Source organism: Pungitius pungitius, chromosome 20 (assembly GCF_949316345.1).
Source record: "Pungitius pungitius chromosome 20, fPunPun2.1, whole genome shotgun sequence".
NCBI classification, from domain to species: Eukaryota; Metazoa; Chordata; class Actinopteri; order Perciformes; family Gasterosteidae; genus Pungitius; species Pungitius pungitius.
Genome location: NC_084919.1, coordinates 8694930 through 8716574, shown reverse-complemented (window position 1 = coordinate 8716574; position 21645 = coordinate 8694930). Strand labels below are relative to the sequence as shown.

Here is a 21645-nt window from a genome sequence, read left to right as displayed (position 1 = left end):
CAGACTGATTTTGATTTGATTATGGTAAATGAAATATGCTACCAGCAAGAAATTAAAGTAAATAAAAAGTTATGCGGTGATTTAAAAAAAAAAGCAAATCATGCGGCAGAATAGAACATCAAACATCATTTTTCACTTCCCATTTTTAAACGTCTTGCGGCAAAAAAGAAAAAAAAGAAACTATAAAACTTGAGGCTGTGCTGTCGTGATTGGTGCAAAGTGCCCACTTGTTTGCAGACCTGCATGGACCCGTGGGGCTGGCCCTGCCCAAATCTAGAGTTGCACAGTAACCCGAGAGTGTGTCGGGCGGGAGACGCAACTCGAGGGAGGGAGGGAGCAGAGATGCGTGTGTGTGTTTGGGGGCGAAGGGGGACTTGAAAGCGCGAGATGGGAGATCTCAAAGTTTTCTAGAGGGCGGCCCACATGGTGCTTTTGAATCCCTTTAGCCGAGCCTCATGACAAAAGCTCACAGTAGTTCAGGTTCATTCACGTCGGCTCACACGCGTGCAACTGGCTCACGAGCAGAGGCGTCCCTCACATTGACTCACTGCTCTGTGGTCTCATGGTGGACTTTTGACCTGACTGGAAGGAGAGAAGACAAAGAGAAGAACAACAACAACAACAACAACTCTTTCACAAGTGGAAGAGGAAGAATGGGATAAAAAACGTCAGAGAGAAAAACAACAAGTTCCCCTTGAGGAGATGGACTGAGGCGAAGGGAGGAGGAGGGACAGAGAGGACGAAACATCTGGATGGACATGGGCCGAGAGCGCCTCACGCGTGGATTTCTGCTGCGTTTGGGTGTTCTGCTCACCGCCGTGTGTGTGTGCGTCCATGTGTACCTGGAGACCAGTTGGCGAGGAGCACCTGGTCCCCCCTCGGGACGTCTCACCCGGTCCGCTCAGCAGAGCAGGGGCCAAGTGAGCAGAACCAAACCTGGACCGGAGGAGCGGGACAGGAGCGTCAAAAGGAGAATCTCTTATGTTCGAACACTAAAGAAGGACAGCCGAGGGGAGCCCCCACCTGTCCTCCGCCCGCACAGGAAGGTACGTTCTGTGGCCCGTGGACTTGAGTTCTGGATTGCTCCGATTTAAGATCATTGTGAGGTTATCTGATCCTAGATCAGCGTAGAAGAATGCCGTCTTAAAGCTCAGTTATCCCGAGAGGCTGATGAATGGAGAACAGGCAGCACAATAATGCATGTTCAAAAAACACTTTGCAACTGCTGAAGTTGATGCAGGGTTTGTCACAGCCACTTTTTTGACGGAATGTAAATAATTGAAAAATCAGAAGGTTTCTGCCAAAATAGAAATGAAACCAAGGAGCCCTTCTCACATCTCCAGTCAGGTTTAACAAAGAGCCATTCACATGCAAGAACCGAGCTGTGCACATATACACAACACTATAGGGGCTTGACCCCTGACCTGTGAAAAGTGTGTTAAAGCAGTGTTCTGACAAAACACCCACTTCCTTTGTCCATTCATGCTATTTCTTTTTTTTTTTCTCTTTGATTCATCTCAGCTATGTGCTCCAACTTCTATAGTTAGTCATTTGATCTCTCTGTCCACCCACCGTTTGTTCCCTTTCACTTCCATTCTACCTCAAACCTTCTCACACACACACACACACACACACACACGTATGTGTACATCTGTCATTCCTTGACATTCTCCTCTACTGAATCTTCTCTCGGTTCCTTTGGGCAACAAATGCTTGTTTTTAAATCTTTAATGACTTAAACAAACAAGAATGAGGAGCAACAGCGTTTTTTTTTTTTTTAAATCACCGCGAGGCTATTTATGCCACATCGAGGGATGGGCACTTGTGTGCCATCAATATTGCATCCCACCATATGCTCCACACAAACTTTGTCACATGAGTTGCCCTGGAGGGGCCCTCGTGAGATTTCTGTCATATGCGACAGCCGATTAACTCTCATTCCATCTCTCGTCCTGCCTGCACCCCCTTTCTCGCTATGTCTTGCTTAAATCAAAATCACTGTAGCTTTTTTCGCTAGGTCATGTTACCTTGTGCCCAATCTTTGGGCTCTCATCCTCCTCCTGTGTCAATTTAAATCTTTAGTCCTGCTTCACACTTTTAAGCCACATCTTTCTTAGAATTTCTTCTTTTCCTATCTCTTTCTGCTGAGTAGCTCACAGCCAGCTCTCTCCTCTCGGTAGATATTGATGCATTGCTGAGGAAATAGCGGGATGGAAAGTAGGACATTTCCTTTGCAGGGAAGATGAGGACAGTGACCTTTATGAATACCAATGGAAATTGGAGATCAAGACGACAATCCTAGAGAAGCTCAGTGTTTAAAGGTGGAAAAATAACCTTTAGGCCTGGAATTATCTTTTAAAAGGCTGAATGCATGATACAATTATATGGACACATTGCTTTCATAATGTATAGCTAATATAAATGGGCTTGATGGGAATAGAGTTGTAGTGTACTACTGTAAAATGAGAGTCTGCAGGTTTCCCTGACCGGATGCTGCCATTGAAAAGGGATTATATCAGTTTAGTCCCAAACGGATCAAACGGTTTGAAACACAAGATCCTTTTATTTGTTGTTCTTGCTGTGATGCTTGGCAGGTTAACCACAGTGTACCTGCTTTTCGTTCCAACAGATTGTGGAAAGAACGGAGTGTTCTGTTGCCACACACCATGGACAGAAATTGTTAGGTGCATCTCACTATTCTCTATTCACGAGCTGCTGTAAAACGGATCCAACCAGTGGAGCGTTTTGCAGCAGTAAGGACCACATTGACTGTGAATGTGCACATGTTGCACTCCCATGAGTCAACTCATATCTCAGATTGGGTTTGACATTTGTTCTGATTCTGAGCATGACCAGTGAGGGAGTTAAGAAATTAAGAAGTGACCACAGTGATATTGATCCACAATTGGTGGTGATCTAAAAGGAACACATTTTCATTATGAAGATGAGAAGTCCGTTTGGTCAAGTTCTCCTACGTGGAACTTTAGGGAGGGCCCAGACTAAAGATATAAAAAAAGATTTTTGTAAGAATATACCACGGAAAAGTAAATCGAAGTTAATAGACTAAATGAAGGGAGGGAGAGAGAGAGAGAAGAGCAGCAATGATGAAGGGAGAGAGAGAGAGAAGAGCAGCAGCAATGATGAAGGGAGGGAGAGAGAAGAGCCGCAGCAGCAGCAATGATGAAGGGGGTAACAAACACACTGCTGCCCCCCCTCCCTCCCGGGTCACAGCGAGTCACTCCGATGAATTTCTCCCTCTCCTGCTTAAAAAGAACGAGCAGCCTGCCGGCGAGCTTAAAAAGTCACCAGATGACGGCATCTGCCACTTTGCATGACCGTGCCGCCCACACTAGGTTGGCAGAGTTGACCTCTATGGACATATTTATTGACGTGAAGAATTCCAGCAGAAAGATCTGGAAGATTAGAAATATAAATGGAACAAAAAATGTAATGAAAAATGTTTTTGTCTGGTCACAGAAAAGCCATCTGTGAATAATGGGGAAGTCTCCATCACGCAGATGGAGGACAGATTACATGCCGTTCGTCCGTCTCTTTCAGTTTCATGGAGTTATATTACAACCGAATTTTGTCAAGATATTTAAAACCGTAGTTTTCATATTGTTAGTATCTAATACAGAATTGCTTCAAATGCATTACTTATAGAGTACACTAGTGTATGACGGCAGAATAAATGTATTTCTATCATGTCAGTGGAAATCCTAAATTCGTGAATTTCTCCTAAATCACCTTCACAAACCAATAAAGAACAAATCTGTTGCATGAGGCCCAATAAGTTTAAATCCTTTGATCACATGACATTTTCTGAATTTGAATAGAAATGATTTAATAACAGCAAACTGTGACACAGGTACATGTGCGCCCTTTGGTTGCATCTTCTCCCTCCCTGCTCTGCACAGGGTCCCATAATCACCTGTGACAGTTCTGCGAATGTGTGATTCTACAGGAATTCTGTCCTAAACTCACTCAGGGATTTCTCCCTGATGGGCCGGCTGTCATTCACACGTCACACACACTCAACATCAAAGCCCACAGGCTCCACAACAGGCCGGCCTGGCAGTTTTAGAAGTTTTTTTTTTTTTTTTTTAACAGGAAGCACTATGACAGCCGGCTCAAGTGATCACCCAGTGAAGAAGATCTTTTTCTTTTCTTTTCAAATGAAAGCAATCAAAATAAACCCCGCTATGGTCTTTGAGAATCCCTCAAATCACTTGATTGTTACTATAAATCGGAATTCCGTTGATTGCATTAATTGGTCAAGGCGAGTCCTAACTCATTTATTTCAAATAAGCATCGACTCCAACTGAATACTCCGCGTTAATTGGTCCGTTGTTGAAATGAAGCCCGAGCAGAAAAGGCCACGTTGAGCTGTCCCAACAGAAACAACCCAGCCAGGCCCTATTCGGGCCCCAGGGGGATTTCTAATGCAGAAAATCTCTGACCATGGTGATTTCTTGGAAAGCTGCAGGACCTGAGCTCCACAGAGGAAGAAGAAGAAGAATTTGAAGGTTGCGTTCTGTAATCCCAGAGGTGTGACTGAGGTCCGTTCTCAGGCTTTTTTAACCTCTGGCGGCGCGATTTGGGGAGCCGGTCAGTCGCAATAAATCAAGGCCTTGGAATCGTGACGTGTCACCTGGGTCACACTCAACTTTGTGTTCAAGGGACGAAAACATCATCCATTACAAACAGCACCCTTAAACTGATTTAACGAAAGCCTTCATCATTTGGAGGTAAAAATGTATGATCAAAGGCACCTTAAAAGCAGGTAGCAATTACAAGGTCTTGTAAAATTATATATATATTATATGCTCACAGAAATGTAAGCCCTTTTACTTTAAACATTTTTGGATCATTATATAACAGCAGCAGCATTGCATCACCCCTAATGGACCTTTTTGAGATAATGAATAACCCCTTCTTGGCAAAGTTACATTTAAATGACTATTTAACTGCCTTTTTAGCTATTGTTTACACACATTTTAAACAAGAGAAACAGTCAAGTGTATCTGGAGCGGAGAAGATGATACTACTTTTATTTTGTCATAACTAGGAGCATTATGGAACCGAAAACAATCCGTGTTTATTATCTTGGGGGTGGGGGGGGACACCAGGCTGAGAGAAAAAGTCTGGGGCCAAAGTTGGGACCTGATTGCATCTGATGTCTGCTCTTTAAATGTAGATCCATACAAGGAACAGAAGCCCCTTTAACGCCCTAAATGTCTCTGACTGAACAAACAGTGAGCCAGCTGTGTATCTGACAGAGACTCTCACTGAAGAGGGGAAAAGACAGTGTCAAGCTGTCAAAGTCCAGAGTCTCCATCTGCACAATGCTCCCCTCACACATGGACGCCCCGTCCGGAACATTCCAGAAAGTCCTCAGTTTTCCCTTCCAGCTGATATGAATGAGCGCATTGACCTCTGAAATCGCTCGCTTGCCATCTCTGCCACTCGATTTCACACACGCATCCACACTGGCCACGAATACCTGCGCTTAGCAAACGCTACGTTAGAAGCAAGTGGCACTGGATTCATTTCAGACGCATGTGACCTGCACCCTTTCACCGCATGAGTCTGGTTACGAAGGCAAAAAAAAGAGGGAACAATCATTCAAAGAGCTTGTTGTTTCTCGAAGCCATATCGAAAAACACTGAAAATAACATCTCTGCCGTTTTTTCACTCAGTGAATCTATTCGAAAGCTGAAATTGAAGTTTCTTAAATCCGTAACACAAACAGTGTGGGGTCGGGGGCGACTGTTAATAACGTTGACAGGACTTGAATAGCCCTCCTGCTATCTCGTCCAATTCATTACCATTTTCATACTTTCATTTCAACTTTGTCCAAGAAGCAAACAAATTGGCAAGAGAAGTAAAAAAAATGACGACGCTTTTCCTGCTGCGTCGGAGGAAATGAGCGTCATATGGTGCTCAGCGGGCTCTTTCTGCTCGTCCCAAATAGATATCAAACACAGATTGCATGTCCGGGATGCCTTCCAGGAGGACGTGCGCGCACTCGCATGTACATGAGTCACACACACATGCAGGTTTGAACTACAGAGCTGCTAACAATAAGCCCCCCGTCCGTCTGTTAAGACGAAGCTTGGTCATGTCACCTTTGCTCCCAGTTGCATGTATGCAACCATTTTAAATAAAGTGTACCGTTTGTACTGGAGCATCTGAAATGTGCCTGGATGCCTTTAAGAATGAATGCATGGGCGAGATGGCCCTGATGGGAATGTTAACAGTGTTGTAACAGGACAGTGTTGCCGAGGCAACCGCCAATCCCACGGTTGTTTAAGTTGAAGGCGTAGTCACTCATAATCACTCACAAGAAGTTCAGAGGCCGTGCTATGAAGCTCATTTCATTGACACAGCTTTCTAAGTCACCAAAATGGCTAATTCATGTTGCTGTATGTATATTTTTGATGTAGAAGTATCTGTTCCAATCACTCTATTAGCGAAAAATCTGACTTGTAGAAATAACGGGAAACTCAAGAGAGCCATGACATTATGTTCTTTACAAGTGTATGTAAACCACAAGTGTATGCCTTCAATTTTTTTTTTGTTCAGCAGAATATACTGAATATTTTGGTAAAGACGCACCTGCAACAGGAAGAATGCAATGTTCGGCATGTATGCGAGGGCCTGAGGTGCTGAGTGACAATGGGGTTGCGCAGCTCTTCGATCTATAAAACGTGGGCTTGCTGCTGCCAAGTTTTGTACAGCATGGTGTGTGTGTGTGTGTGTGTGTGTGTGTGTGTGTGTGTGTGTGTGTGCTGTAATGTGACACAGTGCATGCATTAATGCAAAGCCTCAATTTCAAAAAATACTCAGAGGTTAATTCAACTCCACCACTTTACAATCTAGGTCTGTCAGGTGCCTTTGAGACTGAGGCTAAACCCGTCTGAGATCAATGCCTTTATTAAAAAAAAGATTGGCCTAATCCTCCGCTTTAATTCTGTCATACCGTCTCTGTCTCTCACTGTACTCTGGCAGCGAGCCGGGCCTGCCAGAGGAATAACGATGACGCTGCACAATACCGAGACAGATGGGTCTGATTCGACTGCCGGTCTACCAGATTAGTCAGAATGATAGAGCTCAGTATGGCTGATTCTTTGTGATTATCCTGTTTACCACCACACAGTCATGCTGTCAGTATCAATCCTTTTAATATACATTTTCTATTTTACTTCTGTTATGATGATTCTCAATGTTTGATCATTCAACTACTGATATGACGTAATCTGCGTTCACTGAGGCCTGTGTTCTAAAGGAGTGAGCAGCAGGTGTGTGATGGGGATTAACATGTGGCATGTGACCACTAAATCTAACCCGGCAGATCTTAAAGTCAGTCAACAACAATAGGTGTAAATTCTAACAATTTGTCTTGTGTTGTCTTGTGTTTTCACTTATCACACTAAACATCTCTGTTAGCTTTCAAATTCAAATTCATTATTACATAGAAATATGAGAATGTTTCTAGCAGATGTAATGTGTGTCAATATACCAATATATACATATCAACCATACACACTCCAAAGAATAATATATAATATAAATGAAATATTGTACCTTTCTATCAATACATTTAGGATTAGGATTAATTTCCTGATGGAAAACGTGTATATGCTTTTTAATAATTTTTTTTTTACAACTCTTTTGTACAACAAATCTTACATTAAACCAAAGTGAGTGTCACATCGAAAGAAAAAATAATTCCTCCCTGAAATGGATGGGCACGATGCCCATGGAGTCTCACCGGCTCCTTTAAACCAGAGGGAGGCTGATGTCAATCAGCCACCTGCCGTTTTTTATTAAGCCACAACCTCTCTGCCTTCCCACTTGTCCGGCTTGTCTTGACCTTCATTTGGCACAGAAGTACCGTTCGGTTTTCACCCCGAGCCGTCAGGAAAATACAGCCCGTCAAAGCGCATGTGCTATCTTCGAGACACTCCAACAGCGTTAAAATAACATTTCTCTCACCGCCGAACTGAAAGCTTTGACCTCTTGACCTCGCAGCTCGGTGGTTTATCCCGGGATCGTTTGCACTAATGGCAGAAAAACCTAAACGAGCAGCAGGTCTGACACCGTGGCGCCCAGCCAGCAGACGGGGGGGGGTGGGGGGGGGGAGGCGGACTTGGCAGAACTCTTCCAAGTGGGTGGACTCCGCTCACCTGTGCCTCATTCCTCTGTGACGCTTGATACACCGGAGACAATTGCATGTTTTTTTTGTTTTTTTAATTCTTGGTGTAAATCCATATACAGGTGTGAAACTCTCGTTTCCCCCCCCCCTTCTGCTGCCCCTCTTCTCACCCCTCACTCACTTCAGTCGTCTCTCTCCCTCCCTCTTCTGCCCAGGGGATCATTCACGCTCGGCCTGGCATGAAACGGGTCGAGGTCGGATTTTCTATTTTTTTTTTATCATTCTTGCATCAGTCCTTTGCGTCTCAGATTGTCATCTTTTGAACAAAAAAAAAAAGAAATGTTTTACTTAACGCTGAGGCAAACGCCTCATCTGACATCCCCGAAGTCATTACACAAACCAGAGATCAGTTGAGATCATTTCTTTGAAGAAGTCCACTTTAACTGATCCTCCAAAGTCAATTCCTCACTTGCTCTAAAACTGACGTTTCCGCTCCTGTCAGTGTTTGATGGGAAAGCGTCAGCTTTCAGGTGCCAACACATTTCCTTCAGAACGCCGTCTCTAATCAGTCGTTTTTCATTGTCAGTCCATCCATTCATGGCACGGCAATTACGTGAAATGCTAATGCTGAGGAGGTTGTTCTATTTAATGCCATGGGATTATGGGCCAGACAGCTGAGGCTGAGTGATGTTCTCTGTGTTATTAACCCTGCTTACCTGTGCTGTCCCTCAAGCACTGATGACTTGTTGCTTGACTGAACATGGGGGCTTTGCACTAATCTCATCACCATTAAGTGATGATTCAGGAGCTTGTAGGAGCTTATGGAAATGTTCAACTCGCACGAAGACACTCACACAATATCTACATTGGACATTGGACCTCACTTTAATTAAGCACATTGAGCAACATAAAAACATTTGTACCTGAGGTATACGAGTCTGTGCTGCTATCCAATTGTAACTTTGAACTAGACACCTTTATGCCAATATGTACATTCCTTCTCTTAGAGGAGAATGTGGGTGCATGTGAGTCACACTCTCTCATCTCTTTGTTCCTATTAAATCCTACCGCGTAAAGAGGCCATTGTCCCAGATATCTAGCCCCTGGTCACCTGTCCTGACCTGTCAAAGTCAGATGTACGTAGCCCGATTGTTTAAGCTTTAAAGAAAGGAAAGTGTAAGGAGTGAATGAGGACAGTTGGAAGCAGAGAAGGTAAACGTTGTTTGTTGAAGTGTAAATAACGGACCAGTGTGCATTCTTCACTTTCCTGATGAACTCTCCGGGCCTTTTTTTTTCTGCTTCCAAAAAGTGTTTTGAAGGAAATGTCGAGAGTCCAGAATTGTATACAGAGAGAAGGAGAGAAGAAGGAATGAGAAGCAGCGTGTGCTAGCAAGAGTAGGAAAAGACAGAATGGGAAAACAGGAATGCCTCGATTAAAGCCCAGCAAGCTTTCAGATGTTTTGACACGCCACAAATGGATCGGAGGCTCAATGCCAGGCAGTAAATAGTGTTCCGTGGATCCAACACTGCAGGCATTAAAGGGACGGCTGATTCTCTGTGTCCGGGATCAGCGTCACCGCAAGAGGAGATGACAAAGATGATGCTCTCGTAGAAAATGTACAAGCAGATTTGCTGCGAGGGTGCATGTCCATACCCAGTAAGGAGCATGCTGTGTGTATGGGTTTTTAAGAGTTAAGATTTGGGGAGTTCAAGTTCAATGAGGAAAACAATGCCCCCTCATTGAAAATGAATTAGTAGACAGTCTGTGCATGGTTTCAGATCCACATGTAGTGCAGATCGCTGATGTGTATCAAACCAACACCAACGTGATCGGTTTTGCTAAGCCTCCAAAAAATGATCTATTCAAAATGGAAATATCTGAACGGTACAGATCCCAAGCAGGGCCGCACTGTATCCTAATTCCCTCTGTATAGCCGATGAGACCGGCCCACGCGTTTGACCCGAGAACTTATTGCGCACCCATGAATCACTTTGTCACAGCCCCGTAAGGCCGGATAGAAAGCCATGAAGCAGGCGAGATGTCGTCGGCTTCTCGGGTCCCACTCGCTGACTCCACTTTTAGTCACAAACAGACACATTCCTTCTGCAAGGGGAGCAGACCGTAGCGCAGAGCTCCGCCAGGTTTCAGGAATGGGATCACTGAGCTGCTGCACAGCCGGACTCTCCACGCTGGGTTTCCTTGGCGTGTACTTGAATGCATGAGAACGAATGGCGGCGAAACAACAACAATAGAAATCAACCTAAGCGGCTTATTTGACACAAACACACAGGTGGCGCAAGGAAATCCTCAAGTGAGCACATTGTGACCCAGTTCCATCAGTGCACAAATAAAGCTCTGCTTCTTGCATTTCTCTTTGTGGCCTACTTGTGGTGTAAATTAATTTTCAACTGTCATGCCTTTTTTTGTGTTTGCGCTGCAGACTCTTCGGTGGCACATCGACTGGGAGCCCTGGGCCGGGGAGAGGCATTCTCTGCAGGAGGAAGCCGAAAGGTTCCTCGACTACATCACAACGCCTCAAGTGAGTCATCGTTGCTTAAATTAAATTAAATCAAGAGCTCATGTTGCATATGACAACGAACATATTTCATGTATTTGTAACAAGTATGATATTCAACTTGCAGTGAAGGATCATGGCTGCGGTAAGTGTATTTCTGCCCAAATAAAGTACATTAAATAAGGAAATTGCAATTTCATTTGGGAGATTTGCATGGCAGATTATTGAGATGAAACGGTATCATGACTGTGAAATAGAAAACAGGATTGATATGTTTTTTTTGGCAATATGAACTCTGGTTTCATGTAAACACAATCTGTCTTCGCAGTTGTACAAAAAAAAAAATTCTGACAAGATCTGTACTTTTAGTCCGTCATAACTGCAGAATCCTTGGCATACCTTGCGCTGCTGTTCCTTTTTTACTTGAGTCGCTGTTTGTCTGGTGTCGTTTTTGCTTTTCTGTATTTATTTTTTTTACTTGTGATTTTGCCTGTACTCCATCAGGGAACACGACATCTAAAAAGCTTTACTGCTTTAACTTAAGGAGAACTAAACATGAACGCAACACTGTAATTGAAAGAATTAATCGAAAGGTAGAGTAGTAGTTGACATTGACGGGCAGGCGGTGGATTATTTGAGGGGCCTTTGTTGTGCACGTCAGACAGAGCCTGCACCGACTGAGCGACAGTGGCACCTCCTTCACATTCAGCTCAGTCGCCTCGCTCGACGGCACGCACATAATTCATTACCCCATTGATTACCATACAGATGAAACTCAGAGCCCCTCTATTCAGTGTGATGTTGTGGTTTGTTAGTTCAATATTACTACAAATCGATTAAGATGTTAGGCATCATCATTTGAGAAACATTGACGGCATTGAAAGGGATTCGAGGGAGCCTGTGATTCGGTGCTCTTGCCCCTGTCGAGAAGGTAAAGCAAAGACGCAGCTTCTACGAAGCACAGAAGGACATTTTGTGGATCACACGTGGTGCCGTGTTACTGTAAAGAAATGGTCTCGGGGATGAATAAGTCGACTTATCTTTCTCCCTCGCAAGAATACAACGAGAACACAGAGTAGCCCACTCCAAATGACAGCGGAAGCGCTCTATATCTTTCACAGCAGACATTCAGCTCATAATGAATTAGCCTTGGGGTGTGTGTGTGTGTGTGTGTGTGTCTGTGTGTGTGTGTGTGTGTATACGCGTGCGCAGCCGCTACTGCGTATTTGTGTGTGTGACAAGAACAAGAACGGAGAGAAAGGGATTGTCTGACTATGTGCACGTGTTGAAGCAAACTGTCCGTCACACTGACAGGAAAGGGTGATTTGATCCAAACCTTACTTCTGGTCAGGGACTTTCGGGTAGTTACCAAAGAACGAGCTTGTGGGTACAAGGGGTAAGGATATGAGGGCTCTTCCTTAGATAAGGATAAGGAGCAGACATCTAAAGGGGAATTGGAGTAGAGTTGTCTCTGCTTCCAATTGAAAGGAGCCATCTGATACAGATGCCTCTTGGGCCTCTTCCTCTGGAGGTTCTCCAGGGTCTCCCATAAGGAGCCCAGAAACATCTGGACTACCTCGTTTCGCCAGAGCACGGAAACGAAGAGGTTCATTTGAAGCTGAAAAAAAAATGTAACTCACTTCACAAGGGAATTTAAACGTGCACAGAAATAAGATCCATATGTCAATTTTTAAGCTAACAACAGATGTGTGTTTGTAAGAGGCTGGCATACAGTGGTAATTGTTCCCTGGCAACAGAATACTTCTCACAAGCGCTTGAATTGACTCATTCATTCCCGGATGTGAATGGCGTACAGGAAGAACCGTAGATTTACATTTTATATTATCATGTCTGAGCCAATATTGTCTGCAAAGTGACTCGGCCATAGGCTGAGCTTAAAGAAATTAGACATCAAAACATTGGAGCAGCAGCTCCCGAGCTGAAGCTTAGTCCCGTGTCAAGCAGCACAAATACACACAATCAACGCGCTGACGTGTATGCACATTTCTCCTGTGTGTATATAAATGTTTGCAGGGGCATTTTTCACTAAAACACTCTAAATTGAAGGAAAAAATTGCCCTCACTGTTCAGCATACGACGGAAATCTTCCATCTCCTCCTTGTTTATCGTCCTTCTGTCATTGCCAGGTGCTCTCACTCTTCTGCCGAAGGACTCGACACTGGTGCTGAGGCACCGGCCCCAGCTGTGCATCATGATGAATGATATGCAAAACGTTGTTGAACACCGAGGCCGGACACACGCACTCACCCCCACCCAGGCCCAGGGTCAGATTCAGTAGCCGTCTCCAGTGATTTATAGCATTTGTGTTGAGATATTTCTTAGCGGAAGACGTTCATTGCATTCGGGTCTTTGCAGCTTTTCAGGTAGTTTATTGCATTTACCACACAGGTCTCACAGTTTGACCCTGGCGAAAAGCACAACGACGTTGATGAGAAAGTCTGGCTGTCAACATCCGAATGGTCTGTCGTGACATTTCCTGTGTGCGTCCAGGTGCCGTGTGCGTCGCTTGCTGGTGTGGAAGCTGCTCCTGAGGGAACCAAGGGAGCCTGGGCTGCATGTCTGGACCCCAACTACAGCCTGACCCACAGAATACGGAGCAAACACTGCCGGGTGTACTCTTTTGGGTGCGTACGGACAAACTCTCACACATGGAACCTGAACGTTGCACTCGCCACCAAAATTGTCACATTTTGAACCCCGACGGTGGTCACGTGGACCAAAGCGACGTCCCGTACGTGCGCTTTGAGGCGAGCTGTCGTGCATCTGTAGAGCGACGGGATCGTTGCCATCGATCATTTCTGCAGAGCATCTGGTGCTGTGACAGGCTGTGAAATATCAAGTGGCTGTATTCAAAAGGAGAAATTCTTGGATCTGATCACTTTTTTCTTCAATGAAAGAGGGCTATCCCATTAACCTGTTGACCTTGTCTTTTAATGACTTCCAATTTCATGACTAATTGGTCGCTGAGCCTATATTAAGATCTGTCTTTGTTTGGATTATTCACATATTTTCGCCATGTAACACTTGTTGAAAAAACACCACGAGGAGGAAAGAGGATCCTCTGTACTGCCACCTCGAACGTCACATGCACTCCACCTCTGCTTGCTGGTCCTTGAGCAGCGTGTAATCTTAAATGGAGTCAGCCCGGGGGCCAGCGAGGTATTCGACCTTCACAAGATTGCAGAGTCAAATCACTCCGAGTTGGCTCCACGTCGGGGATCAGCCGGGCCTCCACTTTGCTGAGGTGCTGCCAGAGTTTTTTTTTTCTGCAGGAGATAGGGAGGTTATTCATTTGACTGTTGAGAGACGGCACAGGTGTGCTGGCATCAAGGCAGGCAGAGCACGGGTAGTGATGCGGGCGGTATGAGGGCGCAGGGAGGGGGGTGTGTTTAAGACGACCTGCTTCTCTATGGTGGAGGTTAAGGGTCGAATGGAGGCACTGGAGAGAAAAAAACTTGTCTGATTTCCTCTGGCTGACTGATGGGACGCTTCTTGTCCGCAAAAAGCCACATCACTAGTTTTCCGTCTTGGATAGATAGACTGACAGATCCCTCAAGGCCTCTAAAAGGAATTCGATTGACGCATAGCTGACCCTCAACTGTAGCATATACAAGAGTGAGTCGAGCTAAAACAGGAAATTCTATGAAAAATAGAAACTTCAGGAGTCCTTAGAGCCCAGTTAGAATATCAGTTTAACGAGGCAAACTACGCTCCAAAGTTTAACTTTTCTCTCTATCAGTCAATCTTCTTCTTGCCAAGTCGCTTATGTGACCTAGATTCATAGTACACGCGCACACACACACACACACACACACACACACACACACAGGCTTCATGGGGACACTCATTAATTGATACCAGGTGTACAGAGTATCCTACGCTCAGGACTCAGGAGGCTTGTGCTCTGCTGTACAAGAGACTCACAAATCCACCGCTGCACATATCACTGGCTTTAATAGAAATGTCAAGTAGTATTACGGGTGTGCTTTAGGAGGACTGAGTGCTTACAGTTTTGTGTGTGTGTGTGTGTGTGTGTGTGTACACACATACTTTTGTGTGGTTATGTGTGCACGGTTGATACGTCTCATTTGCATGCGGTTTAACGAGCCGGACAGCGTGAGCAGCTGTTCTCTGATTGGTCTATCACGTGATGGTGGATGGGGGAGGGGGGGTGGGGCCCGGGGGGGGAGGGGGTTGCGGGATTGGTTTTCCGCATGAAAGACCAGCTATCCACCTTTCACCTCCCGTTCTCTACATTATCTCCCTCCTCCTCCTCCTCCTCCTCCTCCTCCTTCTTCCTCCTACCGTAGCGGCCTTATTTTTAGTCACACATTGTTTTCTCTATTATGAAGCAGTAGATCAGATGCTCACTTTAATAAAAGATGGTCGGAGACGATGAATCATACGTTGTCATTACATAACAACCCAGAACCCTCTTGAATTGGATGAATTGCCCCCTTGAGAAAAATGTGGAAATAATGATCGTCATTAGTGGAGTGATTAATAATTATTTTGTCAGATTTCCGAGGCCTTTATTCGTTGAGGGAGGATGTTTTATGTCTAGGGTTAAAATCTATTTATTTCAGTGGGTGCAGCTTTGACTGAAGGCTCTACTTTACCTTAATTCATCGTATGGTATTGTGCGTGTGTGCTCAAAGGCAGCAATGGAGGATTCTGGAACTGCAAAAAGACATTCAATAGCTTTAACAGTAAAACACATATGCAGCAACCTTTTACCCTACACTCAAATGTAAAAAAAAAATCTTTTTTTTTCATTTTAGGATAACTTTGTGGTAACCAAACAGATCTTCTCCCAGGGGAAATAAAGCACATTTGATTAAAAACAATAATAACATTGGAAAGGATGTCCTGTCATGTTTACTTTTCCGGTGACCTCAAGGCCACGTAGCAAGTCATAGCATCACGCTATTTGACTGAAAGATAACATAAATTAGAGATGACCCAACTGCAAGAGAAAGCCACCAGGCAGCTGATAGTTTCCCAGACCACTCGGCCTTTGCTAAACAGTCGCGTCCGGGGGGGAGGGGAGGGGGGGGGGGGGGGGGTCTTCGCGACATCCGCGGACTGTTGACGTTAGAGTTCAGTGAGTGGACAGGGCTAATAACTGAGGGCTCTGTTTGTCAGGTTCACAATCCATTGGGTGTTTGTCACCCATCTCACACACACACACACACACACACACACGCCCTCGGTCGTGGCATCTGGTTGCCATGACATTCTATTCAAACATTGGAGAGTTGCCGCTCTAGAACTGATGAGAAAGAGGACACTACAGCTAGTAGACACCCATCTTTTTCAGTACTGTCAAACAGAATAGCTTCTGATGCACCGGGAACGCCACTAAACCATGAATAATCCCCCCCTGGCAGTTGTGTAAAGTGTCACAGCAGTGATTCCTGGCTAAAACACCCCACCAGAGAGAATGGGGAAACTCTTTTAGGGATGTAAATGAAATCTTTGGTGCGGCAAAAAGAGATGTCTAGTTGCATCCCAATGGCTCCCGTACGCTCATCTCTTATCTCGCTGCTAGTGGGATTCATGTGGAGACCCGGTGACTCATGTGTAGGAGAAACATATGCTCCCCCCCCCCTGCTGCAATCACACAATGCAGCCGTGGTAGAAATTAGACACGAGGGAACGCGGAGACAGCGACTGAAGAAAGGAGAAGAGGAAGAAAAGGCAGGGGTGAGATAACGAGAGAGAAAGGCGTGGGAAAGAGGGAGAGGGAACGTTAGGGAGGCGAATGAAAGAGAAATACAGGGAAAAGTGTCCGGCTACTTTGATTTAATGAAGTAGAGGTCTCCTCCTCGTCATTTATTTCTTGCTTCTTAAGTCGGGGCCGCAGTCTGCATGTGCAGTTTGTCTGTAAATCGGTCTACGTTTATAATTATTAATTAATAGTTAATATAATTATTCGATTTTTGTATTGTATTTGACATTGTGCTGATGTTTCTAAACATCAGGACCACCCTGTTTCAATGAAACCGGAGACCTGAATATGACTTTACACACATATGCCTCAAACCTGATCGTCTGGTCCTGTGTGGGCTGCAGGCTGGGTGAGGATGACCGATCCCTGGAGCGGTCTCTCGCGCAGGCCGGATGTGAGGTGCACTGCTTCGATCCCAGTCAGAAGCAGCCTCACCTGCAGCAGGCTGACATGTGGCTGCACCGGCTCACCGTGGACTGGAGGGACCCCAACCCGGCCGTCGCCGCTCAGCGCCCGTACGCCAGCACCAAGAAACTGGCCACGATCCTCAATGACTTTGGACACAGAGAGGTGAGAACGTGAAGTATTCAGCCTCACCTGGAACCATGAGCCTTTCTCTCTGTGTGAGTGAGAGGTTTTTTTACTTGCTGCACATTCCAGCTTCACCTCACAACTTCAGACAGTCCATCACGGTTCATTTTTCTGTTCTGGCTCCAGGTGGACGAACACGCAATTAGTTTTCCTCCTTTGAATATCACACTGAATGTTGCGTCGTCAAACACACCCCCCCCCTCCCTCCCAGGATTTTGTTCCACCTCATCAGATAGGGTGATTGCATACAAGATCAATCATGTACACACACACCAAGCCCATTCATAGCATGCACAATAATTCATTATCAGAGTTAAAGATCCAGACAACATGCCTGTTTAGGTAAAGAATGAGTGATTATTTAAGCACAAAGAAGACAAACTTCCAGTGCATTGGTAATAAAGACATCGCTGAACGCCAGTCAGACTGATTTGTCTTCTCTAAGAAAACATATTTTTCAATCTATATCTAACCAGGATACGTTCTATTGAGGTAAAATACAAAATTCCTTTTCAAAGATTACACACAGAGAATTTATAGTCAGTCGATTATTGTAAGTTGCTTTGGATAAAAGTGTCAGCTAAATGACATGTAATGTAATCTTGCATGCATTAAAATAGCGTTTTTATAAATGAGGCTACATTCTTTTACATTTTGTGCTTTTGATTCTCCACCAAGCTAAACATCTTAAAAACCAACATATATTGATTAATATTTATCGAGCCCAGATGTTCGATCCTGCTTTTGATGAACAATAACCATTTGTCGAGCAACAGGACTCGGTTAAAACCTTTTTCTTTGATACAAGAACGGAAAGGTCTAATACAAAAAAGTAAACTTAGCCATTAGAAGGCTTTGATGATGGCTTCCTAATTTTCAAGTTCAAAGCTCGAGTTTAATACTGTTTTTTCTAGAGCCCAAAGCAAAGCACGATGCTTCGTTCAAGGGACTTGGTATTAAGATTATGTGACGAGATATGAAGAAATACCTGTAGGTGCGTGTGTGCGTGTGTGTGGGTGGCTTTGTACGGCATCCTGTTTCATGGATGAAAGTATATCCGCCTGTTTTAAATGCAAAGCCACGCACACATCCTTGTAATGAGGCATTAACGCAAGTCCCTAACGTGCCAGAGGAGCCGGCGGCAGCAGGAGCCCAACAGTTTCTTCTCGGAGGCTCTCACCCAAAATCTGTAACAGCAAAAGCAGCGCTGGAGAAATGGAGTCGTGCTGGAAAGGTCGAATATATGCATTGGTGCAGCATTTCTTATCTGAGTTGGTTAAAAGCCACACGGATGATTTATCGCCTGAGCTGTGGTGAACAGCTGAGATAAAGAATCTGTCACCACAATGACAAATGTCAGGAGCAGGAACTCACATCTCAGTTATGGAAAGAAACCACGTATTGGACCATTGATCTCACTGGTACATGGAAAATACAAAGGGAACGGTAATATAGGCGGTACTTTCATACTAAATTAAATTAAATTGGTGGAACTAATCAAGCACTCTCAAGCTTAATTGCGAGCGGCACAGGAAGTAAAGCAAAGGGAATACACAGTGCGTGTAAAGACAGCTTCCAGTGTGTTGCTTTTAAGACTCCACGCCGGTGGTGTTTCCAAAAGCACAGAATCAGCAAACCTCCGTCAAATGAAATATCTTCACTTGTGATCTGCTCTCGTGTGGCAGGCTCACTAATGAAAGCCTACAAAACAAATAATACCAATAAAGGTCAGATAAGCTGTCATATTTATCTATCTATCTGGTTTACAAGTAACAGTTGAGTCATTGTGGCAGGACCAATTGTGTTGAACAAAAGCGAGACATTAAATAACAGCCTTGTTAATAGATGTGATTTTCCCACCACGAAATAAACACATTACAGGCCAATTGACAAGCTAAGCTACCATCTAAAGTTCCATTTTCTCAAAGACAATGGACAACTTTTCATCCAAAGACTCTCCAAAATAAAAATGTGTCCCAAAATACTGCGTAATCCCCGAGGATGCTTTACTAAAATAATTACCATGCCTATTTTGATCACATACCGTGTGAGTCACCCGATAGGAGAGGAAGTATTAATTCCTCAGCAGTGGACGGCAGGAAGTTCAGTGAAGAGCCAGCGCGGCGAAAATATCCTACGAGGGCGCCGATCCGCTCTATTATTGTATTACTGAGTAGAGTTTGGCAGTCTAAAAATAAGCTGGCGGAGGACAAGTCCATGTTGTTTGTGAGACATGTGCTGAAAAGAATTATCCCACACTTTAGGATACAAGCTTATTGGCTGTGTTGCAGACGGATGAGAATACATTTATTCAACCACATGCAACGCATAAAACCGCTGGTTGGGAGGCTTAAAAACCAACCACCTTGTCATCAGTGGAAATGAAATAAATGATTTACGTATTGCTCATTAATGAACCCAGATGCTAGAAGGTGATTTTGATCCTTTTGTTTCCATGGCTCCTGCCTTATGCTAAGCTAAGCAGCTGCAGACTCCAAACTTTATTCCATCAACGCAATAGATGAGCGTCGTCCAAAATGTCTTATGGTTTTGATACAAGTTCGCTCTTCAACTACGCAGAGACGTCATCATCTAAAGGATTTCACAAAGCCGTATGCTTTAAATAAGACCCAATAACGACAAGTACACAGAAACACAGCATGACAAAACCCGCCCCCCTTAGAGACGAGGTTGTTATATCACCTCTTGATGGTGCCATGTATTTTTTTTTTCCCTTCAAGAAGATTCTGTCCAATTAAGCAGCATATCTCTTCTTGTTGGAGCTTGTAGGCCCAAAGGGAGGATGGAGGACAACATGTGGACTTGTTCTGCGTTAGCTGCTTTGTGGAGAATCTCCAGGCCTTTACTCGGGTCCACTAATGAGGGCTGGGAATTCTGCAGCGCCACCAAAGACATCAGCTTTAATCAAGTTCATGGTCACTTTAATACTGGTGCTGTCAGAGGGCGACTGATGATGCTTTTCACTTTAGCACCAGATATGTGAGCGTTTCCCACAATTAAAAAAAAAAAAAGACACGGCACTATGAAATTCCTTTGGTTAGTAGTTCATGTTAACTATAATGCAATAAGCTTTGACACCACAATCCCTGGGGCTATTTCTGACGAGTCTTGTAATCTAAATCTTGCCTCAGGTCATACCGCTACTAATTTAGTGACTGCATGATATATATATATATATATATATATATATACACACTAGCTGAGAAAATGCCAACTCAAACACTGGGCCTAGGAGGAATAAAAGCCCCGTCTCCAACACGACATAAAGGTCAGACAATGGACATCTATAGCAATTCAAAAGACTTTAAGGAATGTGTACAAGTCTCCTCACATGAGCACGACCTACGGGTGCCATTAACATTATTAAGCAATTTGCTCCGACACAGCGAGCCTTGTCGAGCTGCTCTCCCACTCGCTCCATCACAGAAGCAGGAACAAAGGCCAAGCTTCACTTACTCCTGTTTATCCTTTTAACAGCTTTTGCTTTCAATAATCCCACCGAGTTTAGTGTCATTCCAGTCTTATAAATCTCTCATCTATTACCTGAAACGGGGGAAAAAAAAACAGCCTATGTGTTCCCCCTGTTTTAGGTGGATGTGCTGAAGGCAGACATGGAGAGCGCAGAATGGAAGATCTTGGAGAACCTGATCCTGGAAGGAGTCCTGGACTCAGTGGGTCAGCTGTTGTTGGAGATTCACCTTCACTGGGCGGGCTTTGAGGTGGGAGGTGATGATCCGACCGTGGTGCGCTACTGGTTCAGCCTGCTGAGGGAACTGGAGCGCGCAAACTTCCGCCTCTTCCACGTGGACAGCGACCCAGGCGCACCTCACCTCTTTCTGCACAAGAACGTGCTGAACGCCAGCAGCGCCTACACCCTGAGCTGGGTGAACACGGGCTGGAAGCCTTGAAGGAACCAAAGAAAACGCATGTACACCTTCGCTAAAAAAGTTTGCAATCAGAGCAGTTTTCTTTTTTTAAACGATAGACTTCCCAAATCTCGCCTGGCCTTTTTCTTTTGATTTGTGCTCCTACTCAACCCCACCTGGCCTGCAATGAGGTCATCCGCGTGCAGGGGTGGAGAGCAGAGGCGTTTCTTTCTATACCTCAGAGTGTCAGCGTTGTTGGCTGCAGGTCAGCTCCTTGAATCACGTCCTTTGACAATCTGTCCAGATTACAATGGTCTGAGCTCATCAACTGAACTAAAGAAAATTCATACAGGATTGATTACAGGAGCAAGTAGATCCTGCCAAATTGATAGTAAGTGGATATTTAGGGGGGGGAGAGGGGGAGAAGGGGGGGTGGGGGCAGGCAGGCTTCGGCACAGATGTCGGGGCGAACAGAGCCTTCCTGCAGTTGAAATCGTTGTGTCTAGAAAATAAAGCACCAACAATAACACAAAGTGTCGGTGGCGTCTCTGGATTTGTTCAGTGTGTTTGTTGGATCTTGGAATGGGGAAGTGTGGGCAAGTGTGTGGGAACAGGACAAAGAAAATCTGAACTCTAATATCTTTTTTTCTAATAAAAACAATTGAGATCTGCAAAAAAGAGCATTTTGTGGAGCGGTTTCTTTTGCTCCTCCAGTTTTCTTCTTGCGTTCAAATCGGCCTC

The 21645-nt window shown here is 44.7% G+C and overlaps 1 protein-coding gene across 2 annotated transcripts; it reads left to right on the top strand.

Annotated features, from left to right (window-relative positions):
- Positions 1-283: 283 nt before the first annotated feature.
- Positions 284-21329, top strand: mettl24 (methyltransferase like 24). Of its 2 annotated transcripts, none has more exons than XM_037450304.2 (5): positions 284-1046; positions 10600-10698; positions 13186-13319; positions 16771-16996; positions 20629-21329. In XM_037450304.2, the coding sequence occupies exons 1-5, from the start codon at positions 753-755 to the stop codon at positions 20944-20946; spliced, it is 1071 nt and encodes a 356-aa protein (XP_037306201.2). In that variant the 5' UTR covers positions 284-752; the 3' UTR covers positions 20947-21329. The 2 variants fall into 2 exon arrangements, with proteins under 2 accessions (XP_037306201.2, XP_037306202.2); XM_037450305.2 differs by lacking the exon at positions 284-1046 and adding an exon at positions 12822-12959 and having other exon boundaries at positions 10621-10698.
- Positions 21330-21645: the final 316 nt, after the last annotated feature.